Source organism: Prunus avium, chromosome 5, assembly GCF_965620075.1.
Source record: "Prunus avium chromosome 5, drPruAviu1.hap1.1, whole genome shotgun sequence".
Lineage (NCBI taxonomy): Eukaryota > Viridiplantae > Streptophyta > Magnoliopsida > Rosales > Rosaceae > Prunus > Prunus avium.
In genome coordinates this window covers 11,943,868-11,959,170 of record NC_142288.1, presented here as the reverse complement: position 1 = coordinate 11,959,170, position 15,303 = coordinate 11,943,868, and the positions used below count along the sequence as shown (strand labels likewise).

At 36.6% G+C, this 15,303-nt stretch overlaps 1 protein-coding gene across 1 annotated transcript; it reads right to left on the bottom strand.

The window, feature by feature from the left end:
* Positions 1–13,182: 13,182 nt before the first annotated feature.
* LOC148294310 (uncharacterized) lies at positions 13,183–14,814 on the bottom strand. The gene is made up of 2 exons (XM_088253697.1): positions 14,269–14,814; positions 13,183–13,770 (listed from the first exon to the last, which is right to left on the bottom strand). The coding sequence occupies exons 1-2, from the start codon at positions 14,812–14,814 to the stop codon at positions 13,183–13,185; spliced, it is 1,134 nt and encodes a 377-aa protein (XP_088109823.1).
* Positions 14,815–15,303: the final 489 nt, after the last annotated feature.

The window sequence follows — 15,303 nt, the reverse complement described above, 5'->3', positions numbered from 1 at the left end:
AGTCTTCACCCTTGGGCCTTGGGTTATTGGGCTTTATTCCTTAGGCCTTGGGCCTTCTTCCATTTATCTTTGGGTCTAATCCCCTTGTACAAATGTAAACAAACATTATCATAATGAGAACATCCTTCTCCGTGGACGTAGCCCATTATTCGGGTGAACCACGTATACCTTGTCTTCTGTATGTTTATTTATTTATGCTAAACGTCATTGACTGCCAAAGGCAATCTCTTGCCATAACCTCCCGAAGGCACATACACATGCTGAAGGCCCATGTCTTCACGCATCATCCACCACTCCACATCTATCTAAGTTGAACCCCATTTTTAGCATCAACAACTTCTATATGATATTATTATAATACCTTCAAGTAACTTGCCCAAACATCCTCTGAGGCAGTCACTGTGTTTGCAATAGGATCCCAACCCAAATCCCATATGCTCAATCAAATCTGAGAAGTCACGATGTACTTGTTGCAGTCTATTAAACTTAGATTTAAGTTGTGGAATAGCACATTTTAGTCCACATTGTGCATACAACTCATAATTTATTTCTGCCCAAACTTTCATTTTAAAAGTTGATGTCTGCAAGTCACCCTTCTTCACATGTTCATGCAATATATGTATGAATATTGTCTCATGTCTTGGAGGGCATGACATTTTTTCTTGACTTTCAACATTCTTGGACGCCATATCCTTTTAAAGAAAGAAAATTATGACAACCTTCAATCATGTAATGCACAACTAGAAACTACCAAATAGCCTTCCTAAACTAGTCCAAATTTTTTTCTCAAAGGCACTAAGCATTGTTTCGTCTAAAACTAGAAAACATATAAAGCCAACAATCAATCTGTCAATTACATCTAACAGCAACTCCTATTTCAAGAGTTTAATCCTACTATGACAAAACCAAATGTTTGACAGAATTGATTTGAATCTTTTTATCTTATTTTAAACATCACAATAACAAGCCAACTCTAGAATTACAGTTTACAAGAGTTTCATCCTACTATTTCAATTGAAGCAAAGAAAACTTTGCCAAATTTTAAGAATCAATCTTGCCCGTTTACTACAATCACAATAAATAGAAAACCAGAGTTATAAAGCAAACTAAAACCAGAAAACGGATCCACCTCATTTGACTTAACCAAAGGCAGAAAACAAGGAAAAAATTCAATCCTAGTCAAGATCAATTGCAGAAAACAGGGAAAAAATTCAACCATCAACATAAACAAAACCGAAATTAAAGTTAGCATAAAGAAACCCCCAAATCTACACACAAATAACACCATAGTCTTCATATCCAAATCTAAACATAAAAAGCAGAAAAATAGTAATTTCGTACCAAATCTTCCAAAAGACTGAGCAGCAAGATCTTCCAAGAGAGTGTGAAACGAAATATGAGAAGAAAAGTTTCAGATACACCATACAGAAAAACCCAAGTCTAAAACAAAATATTTTATACAAATTTTTCTTACCAAGATCTTCCAAGAGAGTATGTAGGAAGATTGCAAGAGTGAGAAGCAAGGAATTTCTCTGTTTCCCGTAGATGAAGGGCGTGTCTATGTTTCAGACTTGGATGAAGGGTCGAAGACGAAGACGAAGGGCGGCATAGACGAAGGGATGAAGACAAAGACGAAGACGAAGATGAAGAGAAGCAATGAAGGGACGAAGATGAAGGGACAAAGCGTGTTCTGTTTCCCTTGTTTTCTCCGTTTTCCCAAATAGAATGCTATGTTCTCTAATTTAGAGTTGAGAATGGAGAAAACATCATTTTGGTGTTTCACTTTTTACGCTTTAAGCGTGAATTCATTCTCCCAATACCTTTTTCGTGTTTTTGTCAACAACCCACTGAATGCATTTTTTATCCGTATTTGGGCTCAAAAAACGAAAACGGGCCTCAAAATATCCTACCGAACAGCCCCTAATCAATTTGGCTTCACCTTTATATCCGACAAACAAATTAAAAAGTTTACTGCCTGCTTTGGAGCAAGTGGTTCCTAATTATGACAACAGGTTCTGTGCAAAACACCTTTTTACCAACTATAGGATATTGTTCAAAGCAAAAAGCCTGAGAAACAAGCTTTGGGAAGCAGCATATGCAACCACTATCCCCCACTTTGCAAGTGCCATGGAAGACCTGAAAAAACTGTCCAAGGATGCATATGAATGGCTAACCACTCCAGATAAACCTCCAAGGCATTGGTCAAAATCACACTTCAACACTCATTTGAAGTGTGACATGTTGTTGACTAATTTGTGTGAGTCTTTCAATGCTACCATATTGGAATGTAGGGATAGACCAATTCTTACAATGTTTGAGTATATTAGATGTAAGCTGATGAGGAGAATACAAGGAAGAATGGAAAAGATGAAATGGAACAGGCCTATCTGCCCAAGAATATTTAAGATGGTGGAGGGAAATAAAGCCAAGGCAGGTGCTTGTGTGGCAATATGGTTAGGTGGAGGTAAATTCCAAGTGTCGGCTGGTGGCCATGCACAATATATTGTGGACTTGGAAGTGAGGAGTTATTCTCGTGGAGCATTGGATTTCCAGGGATAGCCTTGTGTTCATGCTATTTCAGCCATCAATTATAAAGGGGGTCTTGATATCATGGAGTTTGTGGATGATTGCTATTTGACAACAACTTACTTCAAGACATATGATAATCTCATACTGCCTATGAATCGGATGGATATGTGGGATAAGAGTGACTTTCCACCATGTCTTCCTCCTGCTTACTCTAATCAGCCTGGAAAGCCAAGAAAATGTAGAAATAAAGAAGAGGGAGAGCACAAGGGCAAAATGAAGATGAGAGAGTCAAGCAACCAAGCTAAAACTGCATTGTCTCGCATTCGTAACACACAAGACTCTCTCAAATGTGGGCAATGTGGTAAAAAGGGGCACAATAAGAGGACTTGCTATAAGAACCTTCCTCCAAAAGCCAAACCTGCAACTAAGAGGAAGAGGGGTACTGAAAATACCCAGGTATAGCAACTCAATCTTGTTCAATTCTATCCCTTAATAACCCTAAGCTTTTGTTGCTAACTAACAAGCATTTTGATGTTGTAGACCACTATTGATCCATCTCAAGCAGCCACTTCAGCTGGTTCAAGCACCATAAAGAAAAGATCCAAGCCTCCAAGGCGTGCGCAAAAAGGGAAACCTCTGGTAACTAACTTCTCTTTATGATGGTTATTATCAATTTTCTTCAATTTCCAAATAAAAGGTTAACATCCTAAACATTTTGCAGCCAAAACCAAGTAAGAAAGGACATGCCACTTCTGAAGCACAACTAGCCTCAACTTCATGTCCTTATGCATCAACTTTTGTTTCAATTGCAGGATCAAATGTTGTAGATTGAAGCTTACTTAAAAAGGAATTTGATGACTCACCTTTTTTGTTAGACTGGCAATTTGTGATTAGGAGGTTTTTGTTTTTGATAAATTAGTCATGTATAACTTCATTACTTACCTTTTTTTATGGATGTAATGGCATTCACATATGCCTCAACTATTGTGAATGCAAATACATCCTCTGAAACTGCCATTTTGGAATGAATTTGAAAGGACATGAAATATGTAATTGTCAATGTTATTATCTGGCTATTTTGAGCCCATTTTGAATGCAGAATTTTCTAAGTTTTTGGGTTGGCACTTCAGTTCATTATTTTGCCACTTCACTTGATTGTTTTGGCACTTCACTTCATTATTTTGGCCATTCACTTGATTGTTCCAGGTGCATCCATTTTATAACTTCCGTTTACATTCTTTTTGCATAATTTGACAAGCACATAGACCACTATTGGCCGTTCACTTGATTGTTTTGGGCTAATTTTCTAACTTATCTTTACATTGTTTTAGGCATTCCTTTACATAGTACTTTCACTAGCACACATATTTACATGGCCATTCACTAAATTTGCATACTTGTTATGATGGCCATTCACTTCATTTAGATGTAATTCTCTGCATTCCATTCACTTCATCAAGTTACAAAAAGTCAGCAATTAAACCCTTAAACCTTACACATAACCCTTAACCCCTTACATAACAATTAGGAAAACCGTTACAAAATGCCAGTAACAACCCAACATTTACAGAATCACACAAACAACCCACATACAATTTATTCAATGGCAGAAGCTAATTCCAAGCTCCTCTTTTTGTTCACTCCAGATCCACACATCCCTCCCAAAATGATGCTTGCAAATAGAACCCACGAAGTCACCAACAACACCCAAACGACCTTTTCTCTTTATCTTGCCTTTGCCATTGATTTCTCCAGCTTATTCCGCGATTTTAGAAGCCCAGGAATCATTGCCTTTGACCGTTCACACATGGCCAGATCAAACCATGCCCAGAACTGACAACCCTTAAAACCCTTCTTCGTCTCACGTACCTTTGCTGCACACATGGAAAATCGCCTCTCAGGATTCAAATATGTCGAAGAGGTTTGAATTGTAGCAGCCTTGCCACACCAACACATCGACACCTCTTCATCCATTCCGCCCAACCAATCGGATCTTCTTCGCGAGTTTCCTCTCCACTTTTTTCATTTCTCCTTTTTTTATCAAAATATGTCCAAAACGAGAAACTGAGTTTGTTCAATCTCATTGTCCAAACGTGGGGTTATTGAAGCGACGCCTTGGAACGCGTGCCTAGATGAGTGGTTAATTTTTCTTCTTTTTTTTTCCGAAATTGCCCTTCATCTAATCTCTTTCTAACTGCTGTTTGGTTATGAGGTGGGTCCCACGGCTGCCACATCAGCATATAACGTCTGACTTTGACGGTCAACGTAACAGCGGGTGTAAATTGGTAATACTTTGAAATGTCGAGTATGAAAATTATGTAATTGAAACCTTGGGGCCCATTTCGATACTGATACTAAACCTCCAGGGACTAAAGTGTAGTTAATCCAAAAAAAAAAAAACAACTATGAGAAAAGTATACAATTATTGATAAATATTATATTGATAAAATATCAATTACTCATCAATACCTCTCATCAATCTTCAGGAGAAATACTATTGGAGCTTTGTCCTGATCCAGTATCTTGACAACTAAGTTTGAAGATATCTTCAGTAAGGCTTTCCACAATAGCACTCTCTTCCTCCATAGATAAGCATTGAAAACCCAAAAGTTACAAAACATTCACATAATGAAAAAAAAATAGAAAATAAAACACTAGTTTTAAGTTATATAAAATTTACCTTCTTTGCCAAAAAAGCCAATCTCGAGTACACAACAAAGCTTGAACAATTTCAGGCAGCAATGAACTACGGTATTGATCTAGTACTCTACCACCAATACTAAAAGCGGATTCCGATGCAATCGTAGAAATAGGAATTGTTAACACATCACGAGGTAGATTTGAAAGTATCGGATAATGAAAATGCTCCATTTGCCACCAAGAAAGAACATTATGTCTTGCTTTCTATCTAGTCTTTCCTCATCCAAATACTTGTGCAATTCATTTTTCCTACTTGTTCTTGGACCATTTTTGTAACTATTATCAAAATCCTACATCATACAAAATGAAACATGCAAATATTAGAATTATGCATAATTGTAATATATAATATGCAACAATAAATATAAAAAAGTAAATAAGTTTAGGTTACCTCAAAAATGGTGTCTCCATCTTCCATGTGACTAGCTGTCTCATTCATTCCATAATTCGAAGTAACAAGTTGAGATAAACTTTCCGAGTACACATCAAAAAGAGATGTCAATGTGTCTCTAACATACTTGAACTTTTCAGAATCATTACCATGAAGCTTGGTATAAGCCCACTCTACAAAATGCAACTTATAACGAGGATCCAAAATAATTGCAATTGCAAGAATTAAACTGTACTCTGACCAATACTTCTCAAACTTCATGTTCATATTAGTTCCCATCTTGTTCATGAAACCATCATTATCTTCCATGGCTGCCTTGATTTGGTGTTGTATTATAAACACCTTAGGGAAGAATAAATTTGATGTGGGGTACTTTGTCCCAGAAAATAAGCACGTAACATCATAAAAGTACCCCAAAAATTTGGAAATCTTCTCTACTTTAATCCACTCTTGAGGAGAAGGACAATTACTAAAATTGGAATCAATCAATCCTAAATTAATAAAAGCACGATGATAGAAAAGTGCACTCTCAAGCATGGTATAAGTTGAGTTCCATCTAGTAGGGACATCTTGTCTCAATCCTTTCTTACTACCCATTATCCCTACTTGTGCAACACATTCATAGAACTTTTGTTTCCTCCCCTCATAACCCTTTATATATTTGATGCACTCACGAATCTTTATCACTGACGAATCAATTTCCTTAAGTCCATCTTAGAATATCAAGTTTAAAATGTGAGCACAACAGCGCACATGAAAAAACTTGCCACGCTTCAACAAAACACCTCTAAAGTTTAATTGATTCGTCAAAATCTCAACAAAAGAAGTATTTTCAGAAGTATTATCCAAAGTAATAGAAAACAACTTCTTCTCAATCCCCCACTCAGTTATTAATGTATTGATTTTTTCAGATAATGCAACACCAGAATGTGGAGGAGGCATATGACAAAAATTTATAATTCTTTTGTGCAATCTCCAATCTTAATCAACAAAGTGAACAATAAGAGCAAGATACCCATCAGTACATACAGAGGTCCATAAATATGAAGTTAAACAAATTCTTCCCTGAATTGAGCTTAACAAACCATGAAGCTTTTGTCTTTCACTTTTAAACACCCTCAACACACATGCCTTAACAATATTTCTACGTGGCAGCTTAATATCAGGAGAGACATATGCAAAGAAAGCCCTAATTCCCTCATATTCAACAAAACTAAAAGGCAAATTATGTTTGATGATCGCCTCTATTAACAAGTCATGAAATTTCACATAATCAAATTGCGGGGAACGCAATCTTGAAGACGACATAAGTAATTGCTTCACATCACCATGAGGCTTCTTAATGCAATTTTTAGCATGATTCAACAAATTTCCTGTCCCATACCTACTATCACACACATATATTTTTGGGCCTAATTTGACACGCTCAGCCCAATCAATTTTGGACAGCCATCAACAAATAAACGGACCGAGACTATACACTCAACCCAACATTGGAGGCCCAGAAGCTATCAATCCGCAAAAGTACCCCAAAATTGGGCTTGGCATGTGTTAAAATTAAGAAAGAGATGCCCAAGGAAGAAACAGACCCATGTGACCCTCTGACTTGGAAAAGTCAGCAATTTCAACTGAGACTGATAAGGAATTAATTGGGGCAGGTATAAAAGAAGAACATCTCTGAAAAAGAAAAAAACTCTCTACCGCCAGAAAGGTCAAATCCCTTTTGTATATTCAGAGATATTTTTCTACTCCAAAGAAGGCGCCATTTTCAAGGGATATGCAGACTTTGCTTTTTGAAAAGAGATAAGTAGGAAACAGGGAGTTGTTCAAAACTGGAAAATCAAACTTACCATCGTAGTTTGAAACTCTTACAGGAGCATTTAAACTAAAAGAAGGGTTGGGTTCCCCATCAAAATGCAGGGAAGTGATTGTCTCAGGAACTGACTATTGAGTGCTTATTCGCCAGAATTAATAAAACCCCATTTTCTTTGCATTTAAGAAATAAAAGATCTTTTGAGAATTTTTGCCGCCCATTATTAAAAAAAAATTAGAACCCCCACTCCAAAAGCATTTCTTATAAATATAGGAGAAGGTGAACAGAGCAAAAGACAATCAATCAGACAACCAAAAAAATCAACCGAAGACAAAAACTCAAAATGATCACTTGATCTCAAAAGCCTTCAAACAGCTATCAATCAAGACACCCAGTTCAGACTTAGAGAAATAAATCATTCAAAACGAGATTTCTCTCGTTACAAATTTGGTTCAGCATAAGCCAAAGCAAGTAGAGTTTCAAGTTTTTACAAATATGAAAACCTCAGCAAAATTTGTGAAGAGCCCTAATCAAGCAGGATAGATACCACAGTACAGCTCCAGCCCAGTTGTGAGAATCTGTATTCTTAAAAAGTTTTTAAAGAAGATTAAACATTGTTTTAAATATATATATATATATATATATATATATATTGTTTTTATAATACTATTCTAAATAAATATTTGTACTTAGTATATATGTATATATATATATATATATATGTTCATTTGAATAACTATAAATTATATATTTATTATTGGTCTTTCTCTAGATATTTCTTGGGTATTTAATTGTATATAATATCCTATTGTTAGAATTTAGTAGTAGCTTAAGAAACGTCCACCTATCAACCAACTTGATTGTTGTCAATCATAGTTAGCTTAAGAAACGTCCACCTATCAACCAGCTTGGTTGTTGTCAATCTCTAGTGAAAACACATGATGCCATCTCACCATTTAGATGGCAAGATTTGCTTACTCAATGAACTTAAAAGTTATCTAAAAACTTTTCCTTGGCTAGCAAGTAGTTGTCTTGCCGCCAGTACATTGAGATTTTTGCAACCCAACCAATATGGAGTCTTTTAGTTACCGCCTCCCTTGTAGTATAAATAGGACATTCTTGTGTTTTTGAAAGCACACATGAAAATTCATACAAAGAGATTAAACGTAGAGGGAGAAAGAGAGAATAGTGAGGAAATTCTTGGAAGAGAAATAGGACTTAGCTTGTGTGTTCTTAACTTGGAGCTAGCTTTGGAAACAAGGTAGGGGTTTCTTGGGGGCCTTTTGCAGAGATTGATTTAATTAAATTTTGTGAACAATATATTATGCGTAATATGATTATTTGATTAATATTCTCGTTACAATTGAATGTTATTCTTGGAATGTTTATGTGTTCTTGATTGGTTGAACAATGTTGGTACATTGGTGATATTTTGAATAGCTACATTGTTGTGGGATATATGGATATGTGAAATGCATAATTATATCATGTCATGGAAATTAGTTGGAGATGTTGGTTGGAGATAATAATGATGGAAAAGAGGGTAATGGATATAGTCTTTTGTGTAGTTGAGTCTAACTCTTGGCAGGTACCAGGTCTCAAGGATCCCACAGTGCACATGGTTTTTATTGGGTGATTCGGGACTGGCGAAAGGGAGTTAGGCAAGATGACTAACAAAAGGGGAATTATGGGATGGTTGAAATGGATGTTAGTTCATATAAATGGGCATCCGGGACCAAGTGGTATAAGCATGGTATGGGACGTGCAGGTCTGCTTGTCCAGTTATATGAATTAACGGGATTAGATGAAGAGCATTCATGCATTATTATTAATAATGTGATATTTGGGTGTGTAATTGTTCGTCATTTAATTTAATTATATCAATTTCATGTAAAAGGTTTATGTCCCTACTGAGCTGTGGTTTCGCTCACCCCCTAATAGATTTTGCAGGTACCGAACCTGAAATCTAAAGTTTGTGATGATTTTGGCATATTTATAAGAGTGTACTGTGTACATAGCTTGTGGATAAATAATGAGTTACTCTTTTAGTAAACTCTTTAGTAGTTCTGGCTTGTAAAATAATTTCAGATTTCAGATGTTGTTGTTTCGAATATTCTATGTGAAATATTTACTTTATTTATTTAAATGTTTCTTCACATTTTAGTTATAGTTTTTATTAAATTCTATAATTAAGGTGTGAATCACGTCTTAATCCAAGAATACGTAAACCCGTGGGTTGGGGCGTGACAAGTCCAGTAGTCAGGTCCAGCCACTTCTGCCCCATCCAGACCGAAGAAGTCCCAATTCTGCCCAATCAAAAGCCCCCCAGGGTTCGAAGTAGATTAAAGCTCTGCCAAACTTGAACGTTGGTATCGATTTGCAACTGAAATAGACCAGTTGAAGTTATTGATAGTCCAGTCCAGCACAGGCATACCCAATCCAGCCCGGATCAGAGGCATCTGCCCAAGCAAAAATGAAAGTCCAGCCTTCTTTTTGTCTTTTTAGAGTCAGTTCTTCCCTTTTGAGCTTTGTGAAAGAGAATTATGTCTGAAAATAGTTCACTTTCTTATCATCTATTATGGCCAGAACTATCAGTTTTATACTGTGAAAAATTATGAAGTCCTCACCAGTCTGAGGCAAGAAAAGAACTTACTTGGAAAATATTCCTCACCCAAATTCACAATCACTTGTTTAGAAGTCAGTAACTTGGGGCACAAGTTATCTATTTTTAGGAAGTCTGCTAGGATTTTTATGGCTAGCAGTGGCACGCTCGCACATTAAAGAAAGTTGACTTGTTGAACAGTCAATGGTTCTCAAGGCAATGAAGAACTTTACCCTACCATCACAGGAACAAAAGTAAAACGGGTGAACAATATACAATCCCACAATGTTTATATTTAGAACGCTTTTTGTTATCTTCATCAACGGATAGTAAATCAAATGATTCCCAAGCAGGAGATCTTAGTCTACGCTTACCCGCATTGGCTCTAACCTTTTTCTTTGTAGGGCTTAACTCTTTCTCTTCTGTATTTTCAGTATTTGTTGCATCAATACCCATTGAAACGTCAACTAACTCCTCATCATTAATATCAATAGCATTGGTAGGGCTATTTCTATAACATCCATCCCCTTCAAAAATAAAAACAAAGAGATATAGATATTTTTAGACACAACAATAGAACCAACACAACTAATATGAGAGAACCAACAGCAGGTAGTATGAGAAGTCCAAACTCACCGAAACATCAATAAAATGCAAAAATAAAATAGCCAAGACAAATTTTTGGTTTTTTGAAAAAAAAAAAGGAACCAATATCAAAGCCTGTAATCAAAAAAGATATACCAAGAAATAGTGTTTTTTTTTTTTTTCAACGATTGCTTTCTGACAGAATCCTACCCTTAAACAATTGCTTTCTGAGAATGCTTTAATGGTTGGGGAAAACATTGTGTTTGTTTGCAACTAGTCCAAAATGATTTGTTTGATATCAAAGTCCACATAAATATATCAATTCCAAATTGAAAGTCAAACAAATTTACCAAAAAAATTAAGAAAAACATTCGTACCTTTAGAGAGGATTTGGCAACAAGGAAGATCTTCAAAGAAAGAGAGAGGAGAGATCGCAAGAAGAATGAGAAGATGAGGACTTGAGAGATGGAGAAAGAAAGCGACGGAGAGGAGAGGAGGAGACGCTCTTAGACTACTCACTCAGCCAGCCGATGCAAAATGAAAAGATGCTAGGTTAGGAGGTATTTTTTTTTAGAATTGAAAATTACAAAATTAACCCCGCTTAACGGGTTGGTTCGTGTATTTGCGAATGGGCACCGAAACGACCCGTTAGCTTAACAGGTGGCTAACGGGTCAATACGTTAGCAACACGACACGATAACTCAAACCCGAATACTGAATTTTTCGTGTGAATTCGTGTCGTGTTAATGGGTCTTGTGCGATATTGCCAGGTCTATCCATATCTACTTGCTCTTCATTCCCCACGAACACTTTAACTTGATGCTTTCTTGGCTCCCTCTTTCTTGTGAGAATTATTGCACATTATGAGCTATATCTAGTGAGAGTGAAGAACCTCATGCACATGCACCCTTTTCACTTCAGCAGGGAAATTCGCAACGGATTTGGTTGGCTCATCTTGCGTGATAGCATAATCGATATCACACATGCCAAGAGCAACTTCAAGATCGAACTTCCATCTTTTGAAGTTCGATCAAGTGAGGGTTTCAATTTGAGAGAAATTGAAATTGATTGAGGGAGTGTTCAAAGTTGTAGGGATTTGCAAAAGTATAAGTACTTTCCAAGAAAAACGATTCTCAATTTGTTAAGAGAAACATTTTTTCAATTTATCTTTAATTCACAAAACTAACAAATAACATATGCACGCTTCCTTAATTAAGTATCACACCTTTGTGTCAAGAGATTACTTATAGCTTACAACAATTATGTGTTATCTTGTGCCATCATAAACAGATTACATTATAGATTCTATTTGTTGAAGAAACTTATCAAGTGATTTAGGTATGATTTCTTTAGTGTTTGAGTATTTAGGTTTGGTTTTGTTATGAAAAATTTGTTGATTCTCATAACAAAAGCAAATTTCTATCTAGCACAAAAATAACCAAACAAAACACAATCAAAGAGAAAACCCTAAAACTGCCATGAATAGTGTTTTATGCAGTGAATAGTGTTTTAGGGGTTTTCAGTGTCTTTTTTTAACCCAAAATATCTTTCCGAATAGGGAACGGCATAACTAACTGAACACACTACTTTGCTGTGATATAAGGCCATTTTTAAGGTTTTAAGGTCATCTGGTAGGTCAAAAATGGGTTTAAAGTTTTGAAGATATGAAAAATCAATTAAAACATGTTTTTTTTCCAAAATCTTTAATATTCATAGTATACACGTTTAATATGTCATCAAAATTTTAAACATAACCCAAAAATAATCATGGCATCAACGGATAAAGAAAACACAATAGGCATGCTTGAAAACAATCTCAGTGTGTGCGAGTAAGCATGTGCTCTGAGACCAACTATTAGATTTTATGTATATGTTCATGATCTTTAACACAACCTGAAATACATAAAAGAGATGCCTGGCTTCATCTTCCTTGAATACATGATCTTTGAATTCATCCAATTGCAGCAGCACGAGCAAAAGACAAGAACAACTTAAGACTTCTGCTCTCTTAGAAACTGTTCCAGCTCTCTCTTTATGATGAGATTAGGGTTAGAGAACGTGTCTTATGAGAGCATGGTCTTAACCTTATATAGGGCTAGGTCAAGTCATCTCTACTCATCACCGAGGGCCGACTTGACTAACACTCTAAGCCCATCAAGCAACGGTTCACGCAAAGGGAAATAAATAGGACCCCTTTAATTGGCTTCAAGACTTTCCTTATTTCATTAAGTCTTGGGCGCCAAGGTATAACCTAATTTACACTCCTATCAAACCTGATATAACTTAGTATCTAGTGCACCGATCTAAATAGGAATATAACACCACCTACTCAAGTACATCTATAGAAAAACAAGCATGATCATCATTAGGATACTTTAAAGCATCAAATACCTTAAACTCCACGGTTTCCTCATTGAATAACATTGTGAGAATGCCTTCATACGCATTGATTTTTTTCCTTGCTGTTCTCATGAATGTACATCCTAGAATCAATGGAATGTCTTTTCCAGGAATAGGAACTTCCTCCATCTCGAGCACTAGAAAGTCGGTTGGAAAAATTAGCTAATTCACCTTGACCAAAATGTCTTCTAATACTCCCTTAAGATACTTGATTGATCGATCAACCAATTGTATGCTCACAGAAGTCTTCTTAAGCTCACCTAGATTCAAATATTCAAAAACAGAAAATGGCTTGAATTGCATCAACGTAATTGAAACACCTAAGTCTAATAAAGCATGTTCGAACCTTTGATTTCCAATGAGACAAGGTATAGTAAAATTCCCTGGATCCTTTAGGTTAGAAGGCAATTTACGCAATAGCACGGCCGCGGCTTCCTCACATAAGGCCACGGTTTCATGCTCCTTGAACATCCTCTTATTTGTACAAAGTTCTTTGAGGAACTTTGCATAGCTTGAAATGTTCACTTGCACTTTTTGAAAAGTCTCTAGGATATCCTTTGAAGCTTGCTCCTTCTTTGAAGTCAAAAATCTACGAGGAAAAGGAACTTTTGAGGTAATCGAACGATTCATAAGAGAACTTACCTTAGAGTTGTCACTTGGGACCGTAAACTTGGGAGAAGGGGCAACCATGGTTTTGGTTGAATTTCTCTCCAAGTTTGTCACATCGATCACATCCTTCTCTTTGTCATCCTTTTCCACATTGAAGAGTAATCACCTTTGCGGTTTCATGGCCTCTATTAGGATTTGGAATTACTCAGCTTGGAAGCTTCCCTGGCTCTCTTTGACTCAATAAGGCTGCAATTTGTCCAACTTTGTTTTCAAGGCTCTTGATTGTTGTAGACATTTTGTGCATGTGTTTGCCTTATTTCTTACATAAAACCTTGAGTGCTTAAAGCCAAAGAATTAATTAACTCTTCTTAAGACTTACCTTGCCTAGGAGGTGGTGGTGGTGCATTTTGTTGAGGAACAAACTTTTTTTTGTTGAATCGGGGTTGTTTGCTCATTTTGGTTGTTCTTCAATCCAAAGTTAGGGTGTTGCCACCATTCCGGATTATAAGTGTTAGAAAATGGATCGTTTCTTGACTTTTGTTGCTGCATATAGTGTGCTTGAGCCATCTCTTATCCATCAGCATACAAACTTGGACAAGACTCCGTAAAATGTCCAGGATTAACACACACGACACACACTTGTGCTTGAAAGATTAACTGCTTAATAAGGTTAGTCAAATTAGCTATTTGAGGATCAATATCACTAGCATTTAGCTCATAAACGCCTGCTTTCTTTGGGGGAGCTCTCCGATAGTTAAACTGTTGAGAATTTGCTGCAATGTTCTCAAACATCCCCTTAGCTTGAGTAGCACTCTTGTTCATCAAGCCTCCTCCACTAGTAGCATCAACCATCATCCTCTCTGAATTAAGTAATCCCTCATAAAAGTATTGCATAAGTAGCCAATCTTCAATTTGGTGATGAGGGCATGAAGCTAGGAGTCTCTGAAACTGATCCCAATGCTCATGAAATGATTCTCCATCTAGTTGTTGCACTCCCATGATCTCCTTCCTAATATGGTTTGTCTTTTGAGTCGAAAAGAACTTTGCAAGGAACTTTGAAGCCAATGTTGTCCATGTGGTGATAGATGCACTAGGTAAAGAATAGAGCCACTCCTTGGCTCGTTCCTTGAGTGAGAATGGAAACAAATGCAATTTGATTTCCTTATCACTAGCTAATCCCTCCATTGTGCATAGTCATGCACACGACAAAGAAATCCTTGATATGTGTGTGAGGATCATCCCCAGCCTTGCCACAGAATTGCGGCAAAAGGTGAATGGTGCCACTCTTGATCTCAAAAGTGGTTGTAGTGACTCAATACACAATGCAAGACGGTTGGTCCAATGCTTTAGGAACCGGTGAAATCCTTCAAAGGTCGGGTGAGGTTGTTGAGTTCCAACGTGTCTCTCATTTTGACTGGAACTGTAGCTTGCTTATTTGTATCTTGAAGTGTGTTCTCTAGTGTAGCGTCGTACAGTATAAGCTTGTAACCTTGCGAACAACGAACTAGAATATACCTGAAATTGAAAACAAAACTCAATTAGATTAACAGTCCCCACAACGGCTCCAAAAACTTGTTGGTGTAAATTAACTACAATATTAAAACCTTGCAAGTGCACAAATCAAATGATAGTATAGTAAGCAAGCAAGGGTCATTTCCACAGAGATTGTAATCT